The following is a 15409-nucleotide window of genomic DNA, read 5'->3' on the forward strand; positions in this document are numbered from 1 at the left end:
CTATCTCATTATTTTCGGAAAAACATTGCCAACCCCTGAGCTAAGGCAATCACTGAAGAAAGAAAATATTCATCCTTTGCACTAAGACATTAATATGGTATCTTGCCTTTGGAGCACTTAATGATATGGCTGAAGGAAAAAAAGTGCCAGAATATAATTCTTACTTAGATCTGTGTTCAATAATATTAATATAAAATTACCAGTTTCATTATCTGGCTGAGTTGTCTGCATATAGATATCATTTAACTAATTGTTCTAACAGTTTGATTGTTTGGCCTGGCCTATTTGGTAAGAGGAGACAACATTAATAGAATTTATCTACATCTATCGTTATTCAGTTGTTTGCATGTTTTACTTAAATGTATTTAAAATTATGTAGTGGTCATACACTATAGTGGGGCAAGCCCTCAGCTCCTTGTCAAAGTTCAGGTCTCACAAGCTGTCAATGGGACAGCCAGCCCTGTGGTTTATACCTGGCTGATTGGTGAAAGCTTCCTGCTGATACCTGACCAGAATTTTATGGACAAGTAGAAGTTGAAGAATTTTGTTCAGTATAGGGGAACTTATTGACTTAAATCTTGCCAAGTGAATACGCAATTTTGGTATAAGTATGTATATCTTGGATGGTACACAAGTGACCCCACAAGAGCATGTAAGCTCATGCTAACAAATAGCTTACCTGATAAATATATGACTTAAAAATACTCAGTTTAACCAACATTGTTGAGTTCTGGTGGTGAAAAGGGTTTATAAAGAAGTTTAGGCAACCTTCTGTGCACTCAAGATGCTGATGACTTGGTGGAGGTGATAAGTTTCCAATGGTAGGTGGTAAATTAGACTATAAGCTCTGGGAAGGCAGACGCGTTGCCTATTTTCTTTACAGAATGGCACTTAGTTGGTGCTTGAAAAATATTTGTTTACTAAATGAATGAATGAACAAATAAATAAATGAATTTGAAAAACTATGAAAATTTTAATTATGCGAAAACATACGATACATATGGTAAATGCTATAGGTCAAAGAGTTTGAGAAGTAATTGTGGAGAAGGTGCAACTTCAACTGGGCCTTGAAATTGGGAGGATTTAGCTAGGCAAAGAGGCAGGGAGAAATTGCGCCAGATCCGTGCAAGGCAGGCATTGGCTGTGGCATGGGGCAGGTGGACATCAAGGTGCCTGCCTTAGCTTGAAGAGGTGATCACACAGATTCCACCACAACTGCTTTCCATTTTGAAGGAATTAGAATAAAATTTACAATGTTTTGTTTTTAAAAACAATGTCTCTTTTATAAAGTGCCTAGACTATTATTTTCAACTTTCAAAATTGTAAAGTCCAGTTTTTTTCTTACAAGTGTTCTAATTATTCTGTGAAACAGATAGAAGTCCCAACTCCTTTTGACTTGTCCTATAAAACTGTGGACCAGTGGGAGATCGACCGCAACTCCATACAGCTTCTGAAGCGATTAGGATCCGGTCAGTTTGGCGAAGTGTGGGAAGGCCTGTGGAACAATACCACTCCAGTAGCAGTAAAAACATTAAAACCAGGTATGAGAATGAGAATGTCAAAGGTTAAATGGTATATGTTGATTTTTATAAGCTCGACTTGCCACTGTAAATGTCCAAGAGGTCAGAGAGCAGCCAGTGGGCACCAAGCAAGTATTGTAATCACTCTCTCTAGCCCAGGTGACCATAACCTGTGGCCACAGCTTTAGAATGTAAAGGGAAGAGCATACTCCTGGAATCAGCTAAGTATTGTTTTTTTTTCTCCCCAAAGCCCCAGTACATAGTTGTGTATCCTAGTTGTCAGTCCCTCTAGTTCTTCTATGTGAGCCACTGCCACAGCATGGCAACCGACAGACGAGTGGTGTGGTTCCACCACCGGGAAGTGAACCTAGTCTGCCGAAGTGGTGAGAGCACTGAACTTTAACCACTAGACCATCAGGGCTGGCTCCAGCTAAGTCTTAAAATGTCCCCAGTGCAAGATTTCAACAAGACATCTTTTCTCTAGAGTTAGGATTCCACCCTCCAGTGCCCCTCTCCTCTTTATTCCCTAGCCTTAGGTAAAAAATACTGTCTTTACTGAAAATACTTAGAAACAGAGCAGTGGAACCTTGGAGCTATTCAGAGAATGACTATTTTATTAAATACTAATTGTGTATGGTTAAAGATAAAATGGTCTATCAAAAAGACTTCATATTTGAAAGTGTAAGAACTATTTTATCCTCCATCTTCCCTTTTCCTGTAGTAGAAATTAAAAGTATACTAAAATCCATATTTATTCAGCCAGGCATTATTCCCACCATTTTAAAGGTGGAATAAGAGAATTTAGAGAGATTAAGTGATTTTCCTAAGACTTACTAGTCATATGATCTTGAGTAAATTTTTAAACTATGCTATACCTCAGTTTTACCATTTGCAAAATAGAGATACTAATAAGGCCAAACTAGTAGAGTTGTTATGAAGATTAAATTAGGTCATTAGTGTGAATGCTTTGAATAATGTCTGGTTCATAGTAAGTGACCAATAAAAACTATGATTATTATTATAATCATTATTATTATTATGACAAAGTCAGTAAATGGCAGAGCTAGAATTTGAACTCACATCTCTTACTATTGCATCATACACTAGGGAAGTGACCATTCTATGAAAGTGCAATGTTATTGTAGCAGCCTCATGTCTACTTCTAATAACATAGATAAGAATAATAACCAGAGGTTAGAATACAGTGCTCTGGGGGACCTCCGTTATCTACCTAGTCCAGAATTCTTAGAGGTGTAGAAAGTCTCCTGGTGGCAGAACTCGAGCACCTGGGTGCTACTGGCTGGCATTATAGTGTAACACCATGATTCCCAAACTGTGTGCCAAGGGGCCTTGGGGCACCACAGTGAATTCACAGGGACGCTGCAGGATATTTGAACGTTTTGAGGTAAACATCTTGAATGCTGCACACACCGCCACACAGTAAGGTAGTTGGCAGTTTCAGGATTAGATCGTGTTACCTTCCTTTTGCTGACGCCATATCTTTGTGGAGCTGGGTTTTTGGTGGCTGCTGTGATCAAATGCAAGGTCGACACAAAAATCAATGTGGAACAGGAAGTGTGGGTAGCAGTGTTCTATCTGTTTCCAAGACTTGAGAAATTGTGCAGTGCCCAGTAGATGCTTATATCTCTTTAGTAAGTAATCGTGGTTAAGAATGAAATAAAAAATTATTTTTTTATTCAATTTTTCTGTATTACTTTTTTAAATAGATATGTTGTTATGAAACGAATACTTCTTAAGCTGTTTGGATTTAACTGAGTAATCAATAGAGCGGTTAGGTATTCATTTTGGCGTAGGGGCATTAGGAAAAAAGTTGCTGAGACAGTGAGGGTGCCATGAGCTGAGAAAATTTGGGACTCTCTGGTGTAATAGCTAAGAGCATAAAGTTTGGTGTAAGATAAACCTGAGTCCAAACTTGGCTCTGCCCTCTATGACTTTGGACAATTTATTAACCTTTTTTGAATGTCCTCATCTGAAAGTGGGAATTATATTAGTTCCTACTTCATAGGGTTTTATAAGGACAAATTGAGTCAATGTACATAAAATATATGCAGTGAGTTTTTTTTTTTCTTTTTGTGAGGAAGATCAGCCCTGAGCTAACATCCATGCTAATCCTCCTCCTTTTTGCTGAGGAAGACCGGCTCTGAGCTAACATCCACTGCCAATCCTCCTCCTTTTTTTCCCCAAAACCCCAGCAGGTAGCTGTATGTCATGGTTGCACATCCTTCTAGTTGCTGTATGTGGGACGCGGCCTCAGCATGGCCAGAGAAGTGGTGCATCGGTGCGCGCCTGGGATCCGAACCCGGGCTGCTGGTAGCGGAGCGCACGCACCTAACTGCTAAGCCACGGGGCCGGCCCTGCAGTGAGTTCTTGATAAATGTTAGCTTCAGTAGGCTGCTGATGGATGTCCACTGAAGTGCAAATTTGCTGGTGGAGGAGTCCAGTCTCGGTATTTACTCCTACCACATGGAACAATGGAGAAGCACGTTTAAGTGGCCAGATGCCATGTGAGTTCTCCAGGTGAGGTCGATCTATTCCAGCACCTGAGATCCCCACAATCACTGCATATACATGATTTTAAATCCTAATCTTGTTGACAATTGAGACTAAACTTTATTGTCCAATCTAATCATTCTTTTCCAAAAAAGGAGGAGCTAGCTATCCATCTTAACATTGCTCTCTAAGGAAAGCCTTCTGGAGGTCAAAAGAGAACAAAAAATCAGATTTATTATATTAAAAAAAAGTGCCACGATAGTTTTCTCTCCAACAGGAATAATTATTATTGATTTACAGTGCACTAGCAGCAAACAGCTTTGGTGATTGGTTAAATGTCTTCACTTCACTGGGGCCATTAATCAATCTTAGCAGCTATTTATTACTTAGCAGACTACCACGCAATAAAGACAAGCTTGAAATCAACTCCCACAGTAGCTTTGACAGGCAAAAATTAATATTTAATGTTGCATTACTAGCCGAGTTGAGATTGGGTCTCCTTTGCTGTGCAGCACGTCAGCTGTAACCTGCATAGCCAGGGAGTGCTCTGAGCAGCCTTCACCTGCACAGTCTCCTGACATATTGTGGTTTCAGCTCTCATGGATAGTCTGATTTGGCAATGATTTGAGTGTCCTGCCTTCCACCAATCTGATGGCCACCCAAAGCATCAACACAGAAACATATTGTACATATAAATTGTCTGAATGATGATCATAATTGATGCTATCACCAGAAGCTTCATGAATTAGAATATTTTTTTAGGAGTGGGGAGAATCCCACTGTATCCATATTTGACCATAAGCGAAACTAATTGTAACAGCCAAGAACAGTCCTTTATTATGGTTTGTGGGCCTCTTTTATTCTCAGCTCCATTTTACCACTATGATCCAAGATTTTAATCCTATTTGAATACGTGGAGCAAACCAATGGTTGAGATGAGATTGAGGGAGCTCAGCAAAAAGTGATGGAAAGGAGAATAGGCCATTTCCCTCTATTCTCTCTCTTTAAGTCTTACTCCTTCCCCTTCCCCTCCATGCCTTTTCCCCTCAGCCTGTGAAAAAATACTTATAGTTGATCTGTTTGGTTTTCCTAAGAGTATGCATATCAATAATAATACAAACAATGGTCAATAGTCATTGAATATATATGTGCCAGGTAATGCTGTTATCCTGATAACAATTTTATGATGTCAGTAGGATTATTAGCCACATTTTACAGATGAGGAAACTGAAGTTCAGAGATATTTGGTAACTTGTTCAAGATCACACAGCAAACTAGGATTTGTCTAGAATCCAGAGTTTGATTGAGCCTGGGTTCTGAACTTCTAGACTCTCAAAGGGTGTACCAAAGGATAGAATGCCTAAATGCTTTATGTGAAATGATCTGCAGGTCACATGTAACTCTTCTTAACTGCACATTAACAAACAAATCAGAGTATTAGCTTAGAATGTCAAAGCTTATCCACGCCTGGGTTCAAATATTATTTGTGAAGTCTTCAAAATGAAAAGATGATGAATGCAACAGTCTCTCTGAGCATCAGTGGAAATGATATTTGCATTATCCATAGTGAATACTGAGATGTGAACTGACAGTATTCCTTCAATTATGGTAATCATTCTGAAACATCATATCTTAAAAGAAATGAAAGATTTTAAAATTACTGATGAAATGTAAACTCCAGATGCTCTTCCTCCTTTTAGGTTTTATTTGATGTTAACTACTTGGCACTTTGCATGGTGAGACAGAGTTGAGCCATTAAATACAATTCAATTATAGAAGAGCCTTTAAAATAGGCTCCAAGACTGTCTCTCTTATCATTTGGACAAGCTATTAGGTCTCTGACTGCAGAAGTATTAATACAGGAGAAAATGTTGACTATTAGTTTCAAGTTAGACATATAAGACTGGTGAGAAAAACACTAAGTTTTGGGGGTGACCCTTGAATGGTTTCTACTTGGCTTATACTATATGTCCCTACAGATTTAAGGATGCAAATATGGCAGAATGTCATTGCTTTAGGATTGTTATCCAGCTCTTTCTACACCGGGTACCAAGTGCAGGGCAGCTATCAGCCTTTCCTGGATCCTGGACCAGAAAACCTCTGGCTGCAGGAGTTAAACATTCAATGTCTTCCAGCGTTCATGTTAATAAAATGTCTTCTCTTTGTGTTCTTAAGATGCCTGCCTTGTTTTATCAATTAGACTGTCAGTCTCCTTTTTCCTTCATTTTTCATATGGACCTGAATCAACCTCTCTTCACCTACAGGTCATAACACATAAGCTGATGCACCAACACATCAGTTATTGGGTTTCCTGGTGAGCTGATTCTCTTCTTTGGTAAATCTGAAGATTTGTGACACCGATGCTTTTACTTTACTGAGAGGCAGGAAGCAATCTTGGTGATTCCCACCAGGCTGCTGTGAGGATAGGAATGCCTCAATAACAGAAAGTGATTTCCCCTTCTTCTTGTTTCAGGTTCAATGGATCCAAATGACTTTCTGAGGGAGGCACAGATAATGAAGAACTTGAGACATCCAAAGCTTATCCAGCTTTATGCTGTTTGCACTTTAGAAGATCCAATTTATATTATTACGGAGTTGATGAGACATGGAAGTCTGCTAGAATATCTCCAAAGTAAGCTAAAGACTTAATAAAAGGAAAAAAAAGAGGAATTTGGTTTAGCTAGTCCTATAAGTGTCAATTTAGCAAGCCTTCTATAACCCAAAGGATATTTACTATGTGTATATCTGTAAGAATGAATGTCTTAACATTGAATTGCTCAACTACTCTTTAATAGGATATATACTGCGTACTCAAAGGGAGGAAAAATATTTAATGTAGTGGAAGAACAAGTTGTTCATAATAGACACATTGGAGTTCTTAATGTAATGTGGAAAACTGAAGAATAGGGGTTTTGCATGATGCTTTGTTTCCTGCAATAACTAATTGAATATTATCAGTCATGGACCAATATTTTCTATGGCCCAGAATTAGGAGACATGGAATACTTTTGGGGCAAGAGAGGGAGAGGTACCTTTATTTTTTTTCTTTGCCAGCGTTTGATAACATTGTACTTGTTGGTGTTTAAAATAATTCCACTGCAAGGTAACATTAGAATTTTCAGACTAAAAAGCAGAAATATACTATTGCTTTATTTCTACATCTGTTTCCTATAGTCAGAGAAGACTTAAGGGCATTGTGAAATTTTGATGTTTATTACAAATGAATAATTTAATAGGCAACAATATAATAAGCAGTAAATTTGGTGTTCAAAGCAGTGGAGATCAAGTACTGAGAGAATAATGCATGCTTAAAAACGAGACTTTTTCTATACTTTCTTGAAATGTCGGAGTGGGATTGATAGAATCTATAGAGGTAAAGAGCGGTGAGAATAATAAACAACAATACTAGAAAGATAAGAGTTTTCTCTGATTTCAGGGTGGCTTGTGAAGCTGGTGATACTAAATTGCAAAACTAGATAAGAAGAGCAAAGATATAAGGCCTGTTAAATGCTGTTAAAAACAAAAATATACCTAGCTCTCTTGCATAAAGATATCACATTTAACAGCTTCAGAATATGTTACCCATCATAGAAAGACTAACCTCAGCCCATGACCCCATTTGCCTTATTCCCAGGGACAAAAGTATGGGAGCCATCTTGGGTCATATCTAACAAAAATGCTTTGTCAAGGTCACTTATAACATTAACACTGTTAAATCTACTAGTCAATTCTCAATCCTTAGACCTATCAGTGGTATGTAATTCAATAGACACTCTCTCCTTCTGGAAATATTGCCTTCATTTGGCTTCCAGAGTACTTCACTAAATGGCTTTTCCTCCTGTCTTTCTTGTGGGTTCTTCTCAATCTATGTGATTTCCCTCATCTCCCAGACTTCTCAATATCTTGGAATTTTCCAACACTCTTTTGCAACATCACTAGTTCTCTTGCCAATCTCAACCAGTCTTATTGTTTAATAACATTTATGTATTAACAATTCCCCAAATTATACCTGCCCTATTACTTCAGAGTCATATATCCAACTGCCTTCTTAACTTCTCCACTTGAACACTGTATCAGTCTGGATAATGTAGCTATGATGCAGTAACAAACTCCTCCAAATCCCAGAGGCTTAACACAAGTGTTTATTTCTTGCTCACACTACATGTGCAAAATAGATTGGCTAGTGGCTCAGGTCTTTTGATCACCTTGGCAGGAGCAGGCGATATGACTAATCTCATTCTGGCTCTTAAGGCTTCCGACCAGGAGTGACAGAAGTAACTTCTGTGCCCTTTTCATTTGGCCAAATCAAGTCAAAGAGAGTAGGGGAGTACAATACCCTAATTGAAAGGAGGAAAAAGTAAATGTTTGTGAACAGCCCTAATTTCTATTACATATGTCTATTAGACATCTCAAAACAACATGTCCAAAAACTGATCTCTTATTATCCCCAGTAATCTGCTACTCTTACGGTCTTTTCACCTTTGACAATGTCAACACACAGGCTTAACATCTTGGAATCATCTCTACTTCTTCTTACATCCTATATCTGACCAACCAGCAAATCTCATTGGCTTGTTTTCCAAATATATCTAAGATTTTACCACTTCTCAATGCTTTCACCCAGGTCCAAGCTGTCATAAACTCTCTCCTGGATTCTGCAATTGCCTCCTAATTGGTGTCCCTCTCTTGGTTCTTTAGTCTCTTCTCAACACAGTAGCTGGAGAGATCCTGTTAAAATGTAAATCAGATCGTGTCCCTCCTCAGCTCAAAACCTTCAATGACTCCCATTGGTTCTCTCTGTGTAACCCATAAAGTCCTGCATGACCTGGCTCTCCACTACCTATCTGACCACATCTCCTATGGCTTTCCCCTTGTTCACTCTCTGTCAGCTACACTGCTCTTCCTTGCTGCTCTTTGTATTTTCCAGATGTGCTTTGCTTCAGGCTCTTTGTACTTGCTGTTTCCTCTATCTGAAAATTTTTCCTGTTACTTATCCACATAGCTCACTTCCTTGCTTCCTAAAGGTCTTTATTCAGACATTCCCATTATGGCAAGTCCTTCACTGGTCACTTCTAAATTCTAAAATTTAATCCCCCTTCAGTGACTTGTTATATTATTCTTTCCTGCTTTTTGTTTTATTTTCTTAGCTGTTAATCATCTTATACTGCATGACTTATTTATTTAACTTATTTTTAGTATCTTCTAAAATACAATTAGCCAGCCCTGGTGTTGTAATGGTTAAGATTCAGTACTCTCACTGCCATGGCCTGCGTACATTTCCTGCTCAGGGAACCACACCACCCATCTGTCAGTTGTCATACTGTGGTGGCTGCATGTTGCTGTGATGCTAAAAGCTATGCCACAGGTATTTCAAATACCAGCAGGGTCACCCACGGTGGACAGGTTTCAGCAGAGCTTCCAGACTAAGACGGACTAGGAAGAAGGACCTGGCCACCCCCTTCTGAAAACATTGGCCTTGAAAATCCTATGAATAGTAGTGGATTATTGTCTGATATAGCCCTGGAAGCTGAGAGCATGGTGCAAGAAGACTGGGCAGGGTTCTGCTCTGCTCTACAGAGGATCACTAGGAATCAGAATCGACGTCACTAACAACAACAAGAAAAATACAACTCTACAAGGACAGAGATTTTTCCTTGTTTTAGTACTAGAACAGTGTCTGGCACATAGAAAGTGTGCACTAATTATTTGTTGACTGAATGAATAAATTAATGGAGAGATTAAGTTGGGGTCATCTCGAACTAGTATGATTGGAACTTGGGGTTGAGCTTGTTTTGAGATTCTTGGTGTCAGCTTGAAAAGACCCACTTATTACATTGCAAACTCTTCTGGCACTGAGGATTTCTGTGGTTTCTTGATGTATTTTACTCAGGGCTGAGCATGAATCCTGTCATCTTCTGGGTTGGGTCATCAGGGTCAAGTTTACCAAGGCTTTCATTTGCCGGGATACTTAGTAGCCAGGTGGAGTAATGAAGATATGCTCATTACAGACAATCCCATCCCAATCAAGAGGCTTTAAATTCAATGAAGTTATCATAAAATGAATCTGCCACTCTTAAACAGCCCATCATGATAAATATTATTAAGCTGAAAGGCTCTTGAGTAATGGAACATAATTGAAAATATTTTCTTGCTGCATATGTAAATTGTCACAGGTCTATGAACCCTTATATCAGTTTTGACATCTGGCCATTGTATTAGAAGTGTGCTCTGAGGTTTATATAGGCAGTTTGTAGGCCACTGTACTCTTTCAGGGTAAGCAATATGTTGTTACTCAATTTCCTTAGCTATTGTACCTGTCAGTGAAAACTTTTTTATATCCAATGTAATAGGATTAGATGTTGTATTTGATAGTTGAAATAACACACATATTTTTCTATAGAACCATCTTTGTAGTCCCTAAGCTTGGCTGAATATTTTTTTTTAATAAATTTCTCCAAAATGGAAGAAACTTGTCAAAAACTTTAGCATTGAGGGTAATTATTGTCCAGTATTTCTTACTGAAATTTAAAGAGGATAAATATCTGCTTTTTTTTTTTTTTAAGTTTAGTTGGGCTTGTTTTCTTTCCAATAAATACTTGTAGAGCATCTAACATATGTCAGTATATATATATTTTTTAATAAATCAAATCCTAGCATGTTGTTCATCATTCTCAGGGACAGTTTGCTTAAGTGGATTGAAATAGACAAGAGTGTTTTCATTGAGATATCCTGTACAAATATTAACTTAGTTCATTCTTCTAACAACCCCATGAAGTAAGTATTATTATTATCATCCTCATTTTACAGTTGGAGAAATTGAGGTATGAAGAGGTTAAGTAACTTATCCAAGGTGGTTGACCAGAATTCAAACCCAGGAAATCTGGCTCCGTCGTCCATGCTTTTAACCATATGCATAGCACTGATGTTATTTTCCTAATGTCAACCTGTATCTGTTATCTATTGAGGCACAACAAATTACCCCAAAACTTAGTGGCTAAAAGTGGCAAACATTTATTATCTCACTGTTTCTGCAGTCAGGAATTCAGGAGCAGCTGAGCTGGGTCTTCTAGCTCAGGGTTTCTCACAAGGCTGCAATCACGGTGTCGGCAGGTGCTCCACTCATCTGAAGGCTCTAGGGGAGGTTGATCTGCTTCCAACCTACCTCATGTGATTGTTGGCAGGAGTTGGTCCCTTGGGGCTGCTGATTGAGGAAGTCAGTTCCTTGCTGGTTGTTGGCCGGAAGCTGCCCTATATTCCTTGTTACATGGATCTCAATATAGAGCAACTTGTAGCGTGGCGGCTGGCTTCATTAGAGTGAGCAAATGAGAGAGCAAAGGAGTGGATAGTTCCAGCAAGACGAAGTCACAATCTTTGATAACTTATCTTAGAAGTGGTACCCCATCACTTTTGCCATATTCTATTTGTTAAAAGTGAGTCACTAGGTTTAGACTACACTTAATGGAAGGTGATTTCACGCAGCGTGAATACCAGGAGGCAGAGATCATTGGGAGCCATTTTAGAAGCTGCTTACCACATGGCCTAGGCCTAGTCACCAGTTTATCTTAACTTTTTTATGTTTCTTTTCTTATTGAGTGAATTTGATGACAAAAGACGTGGCTATTTTGGCCATCACAGCAACAATACTTTGCCATTATGCTGCACACTAAATTATATTTTGTTTTTGCTTATATCTCATTTTAGACTGAATAATTAATGTTAGCTGCTATAACATACAATTCAAAAATCTCAATGATATAACAAAATATATGCATTTTTGATATGCATCAGGCTGGTCTTCTAGGTGGCTTTCTTTAAACAGTGACACGGATTTAGACTCCTTCGATCACTTGACTTGGCTGTTTCAAAATTCATCCCTTCTAGCTACAAAGATGTAGAAAATTTTAAAGATCAGACCTTAAGTGATGCATATCTTCTCTGCACACATTGCAGTGCACAGAAACAGTGATATGGCCCAATTTAACTGCAAGAGAAGATGGGGAATAGTCTTCTGTGTATGCCAGGGAAGAAAAGGGCAAATGGGTCATTGAGCTGTTAGTTTCGCCTCACATCCTATTTAAATATGCTGCTTGATTAAAAAAAAATTATATATATATATGTACATGCACATACACACACACAGTGCTCTATGCTTAGGTCTTTCCCATTTACAAACTTCCCTTGACTCTATTTATTTCACGTTTTAATTAAAAAAGATAGAATACATGTAGAAAGTACATAAATCATATAGTACAGTAATTGTAAAGTGAACAAGTAAACAACTATACAGCCACTGTACAAATGAAATGAGAAATGAGAACAGTGGCCAGCACGAGAAACCCCTGAGTACATTGTCAATGACAACCCCTCGCTATTGTGAATTTCATGATAATTGCTTTCCCATGACTTACATTTTCCTCTATCACATCCTTGTTGCCTTCCCTTCGTGACTAGGTTTTTGAAAATTGACATCTCCCCTCTTGCTTTCTCCATGTCCTTAACTCCCATTCAGCCCTCAACCCCTTATACTCCATCTCCAGTGAAACTGCAATTCCTGCCACCAAAGTCACCAATGGCTCCCTAATTATTATATTTAACAAATACTTTTTAGTCTTTATCTTGCTGGACGTATCTGTGGAATTTGACAATTGTAGTGACTTTCTCTTCTCAAAACCTTTAACTGTTATGATGTTCTCTTCTGGTTCTCCTCTTATTCTTCTGGCTGATTCCTCTCAGTTTTCTTGCAGGTTTATCTTCCTTTGCCCACCCTAAATGTTGGTGTTTCTCACGATTCTGTCACTTTCTAGCAATCTCTCTCACTTTTATTAACTCCCACTCATAAACTATGACTGTTAAACCAATATTTGTGGCTGCCTCTTTCCCCTGAGCTTCAGATCCATATGCTTGTCTTCTTTTAGGCATTTCCATTTGAGTAATCCATATGCATCTCTATAGTTTAATGAATCCTAAACTGTTTAATTCTTTTTTTTTTTTTGTGAGGAAGATCAGCCCTGAGCTAACAGCCGTGCTAATCCTCCTCTTTTTGCTGAAGGAGACCGGCTCTCAGCTAACATCTATTGCCAATCCTCCTTTTTTTTTTTCCCCCAAAGCCCCAGTAGATAGTTGTATGTCATAGCTGCACATCCTTCTAGTTGCTGTATGTGGGACGCGGCCTCAGCATGGCAGGAGAAGCGGTGCATTGGTGCGCGCCCAGATCCGAACCCGGGCCGTCAGCAGCGGAGCGTGAGCGCTTAACCGCTAAGCCATGGGGCTGGCCCTAAACTGTTTAATTCTAAGTAAGCAGCAGCAATGGTAATCATAACAGGTAGAATTTACTGAGTTCTCCTAGGAGCCAGGCACTGTGTTAAGTGTTTTATGTGTATTAACTCATTTCTTTTTTTTCTGAGGAAGATTGGCCCTGCACTAACATCTGTTGCTGATCTTCCTCTTTTTCCTTTTTTTCCCCTCTCTAAAACCCCAGTACATAGTTGTATATCATACTTGTAGAGTTGTAGCTCTTCTACATGGGATGCTGCCTCAGGATGGCTTGATGAGCAGTGAGTAGGTCCACGCCCAGGATCCGAACCGGTGAACCCCGGGCTACCAAAACGGAACGCGTGAACTTAACCACTATGCCACTGGGCCGGCCCCTATTAACTCATTTTAACTTCCATTTTATTAATTCTCATTTTAACAACTAATACTTTAAGGTAATTACAATTATCGCCATATAGATGAGGAAATTGAGGCATAGGAGTGTTAAGCAGCTTGTCCGAGGTCGGGAAGAAATGTGAGGCAGAGCCCTGGTCCAAACTCTGGCGCTATAGCTTCAAACTAGTCTTCTTAACTTCTGTACTATAGTTGCCTCTCAAATCAGGAGTGGTGTCTAAGACTCTTGACCGTGAGTCCAATGCACTTTTCGTAATATTTGGCTTATTCAGACAGGGATAATAATAGTTTGGATTTATATGAGATCTTTTAAATTCTCCAGAAATCTGAAGACATCTGCTAACAGTATGGCAGCTAAACACTATCCAGGGATGGCTTACTCCATTTCACAAAGTCACCACAAAATAACACTAACCTCTCTACTAAGGATAAAACTGACCCAACTACATACATTTCTTGTACTTAATTACACAGGATCAGCAGTAAGAGAAGCTGTGTCTATTAAAGGTGAGTCCATTGCCTGGAGAGATGAGCAACCTATTCTAAGAATAACAGGCTAAGAAAGGGAAATTTAAAAAATATATCAATCTTAATGGAGTACAAGTGTAATATACACATTTTATAACTACTGATAGACTCTTCATTTTTGTTAGTGAGCTAGTTTTTAAGAACAATATGGTAGAAGAATGAGAACTTTTCATTGACTCAGCCACGCAAATTAGCATTATTTTATAGGTTCAAAGGCTAAAACAGACTATGCAGTGTTTGAAAGAAATCCAGAGGCAACCAAGTAACAATTTCCACGAATAGATGAGCCAGTGATGTGTGGTATTGAAAATGGCAATAGCTGGACTCTTTCAGATACTTACAGCCGTGTTTGGATCGTGTGACACTATTGCTTCTTTCTCTGTGTAATGCTCATTCAGTGAAGAGAGGCCCACAGCCTTGGAATGTGTTTAGACTCTGAAAATTGTTGCCTCATTCACCCTTCACAAGAAATGAAATGGTTTGTATTGATTATATTTCTTTGCTCAACAGATCAGCGCTATGGCACTTAATCCCACTGATAGCTCATTCACCAAAATTCTCAGAATTCACTTCAATAGTTCAAATGTTCTCCAAAGTAAATCTTTTACTTTCTTTTTTTGCCTAGATGACGCTGGAGCTAAAATTCATCTGACTCAGCAGGTAGACATGGCAGCACAGGTTGCCTCTGGAATGGCCTATCTGGAGTCCCAGAACTACATCCATAGAGATCTGGCTGCCAGAAATGTCCTTGTTGGTGAACATAATATCTACAAAGTGGCAGATTTTGGACTTGCAAGAGTTTTTAAGGTGGATTTGTTTTGTTTTAATTAGTTTGTAGTGAGTCAAAAGCCTAATAGACCAGAGTTACTGTTATTTTTCAAAACAATGTTTCTCCAAGTTCTGTGGTCCGTTGACCACTTCAGGAGCCCAGGGCCTTACAGACAAACTACCTCTTGTTTCTACTTCTTCACCAAAGAGCAAGAAACAGAGAAAATGATGACCAACCAGATGGGAAAGTATGTAATTAAGTTTGTGGTTGAATTAATGATCTGTTTTTCAGCACTGGTAGCCTCTGTTTGTCTGCCTATTTCCCTTACAAAAAGCAGCACACTTTGTACAGAGTTATCCTACCCACCTTTGCTCACTTTATGCCAGACTAATATGCATGCTTCTGGAATTCTTCA

General features: G+C 38.8%; 1 protein-coding gene across 1 annotated transcript in view; it reads left to right on the top strand.

Moving 5' to 3' along the window:
* Positions 1-15409, top strand: part of FRK (fyn related Src family tyrosine kinase) — a 98363-nt gene that overhangs the window by 79423 nt on the left and 3531 nt on the right. Inside the window, exons 4-6 of the mRNA XM_058566412.1 lie at positions 1373-1541; positions 6505-6663; positions 14851-15032. Coding sequence (XP_058422395.1) covers positions 1373-1541; positions 6505-6663; positions 14851-15032 — 510 coding nt within the window. The remainder of the gene's footprint in view (positions 1-1372; positions 1542-6504; positions 6664-14850; positions 15033-15409) is intronic.

Source organism: Diceros bicornis, chromosome 23 (assembly GCF_020826845.1).
Source record: "Diceros bicornis minor isolate mBicDic1 chromosome 23, mDicBic1.mat.cur, whole genome shotgun sequence".
NCBI lineage: Eukaryota > Metazoa > Chordata > Mammalia > Perissodactyla > Rhinocerotidae > Diceros > Diceros bicornis.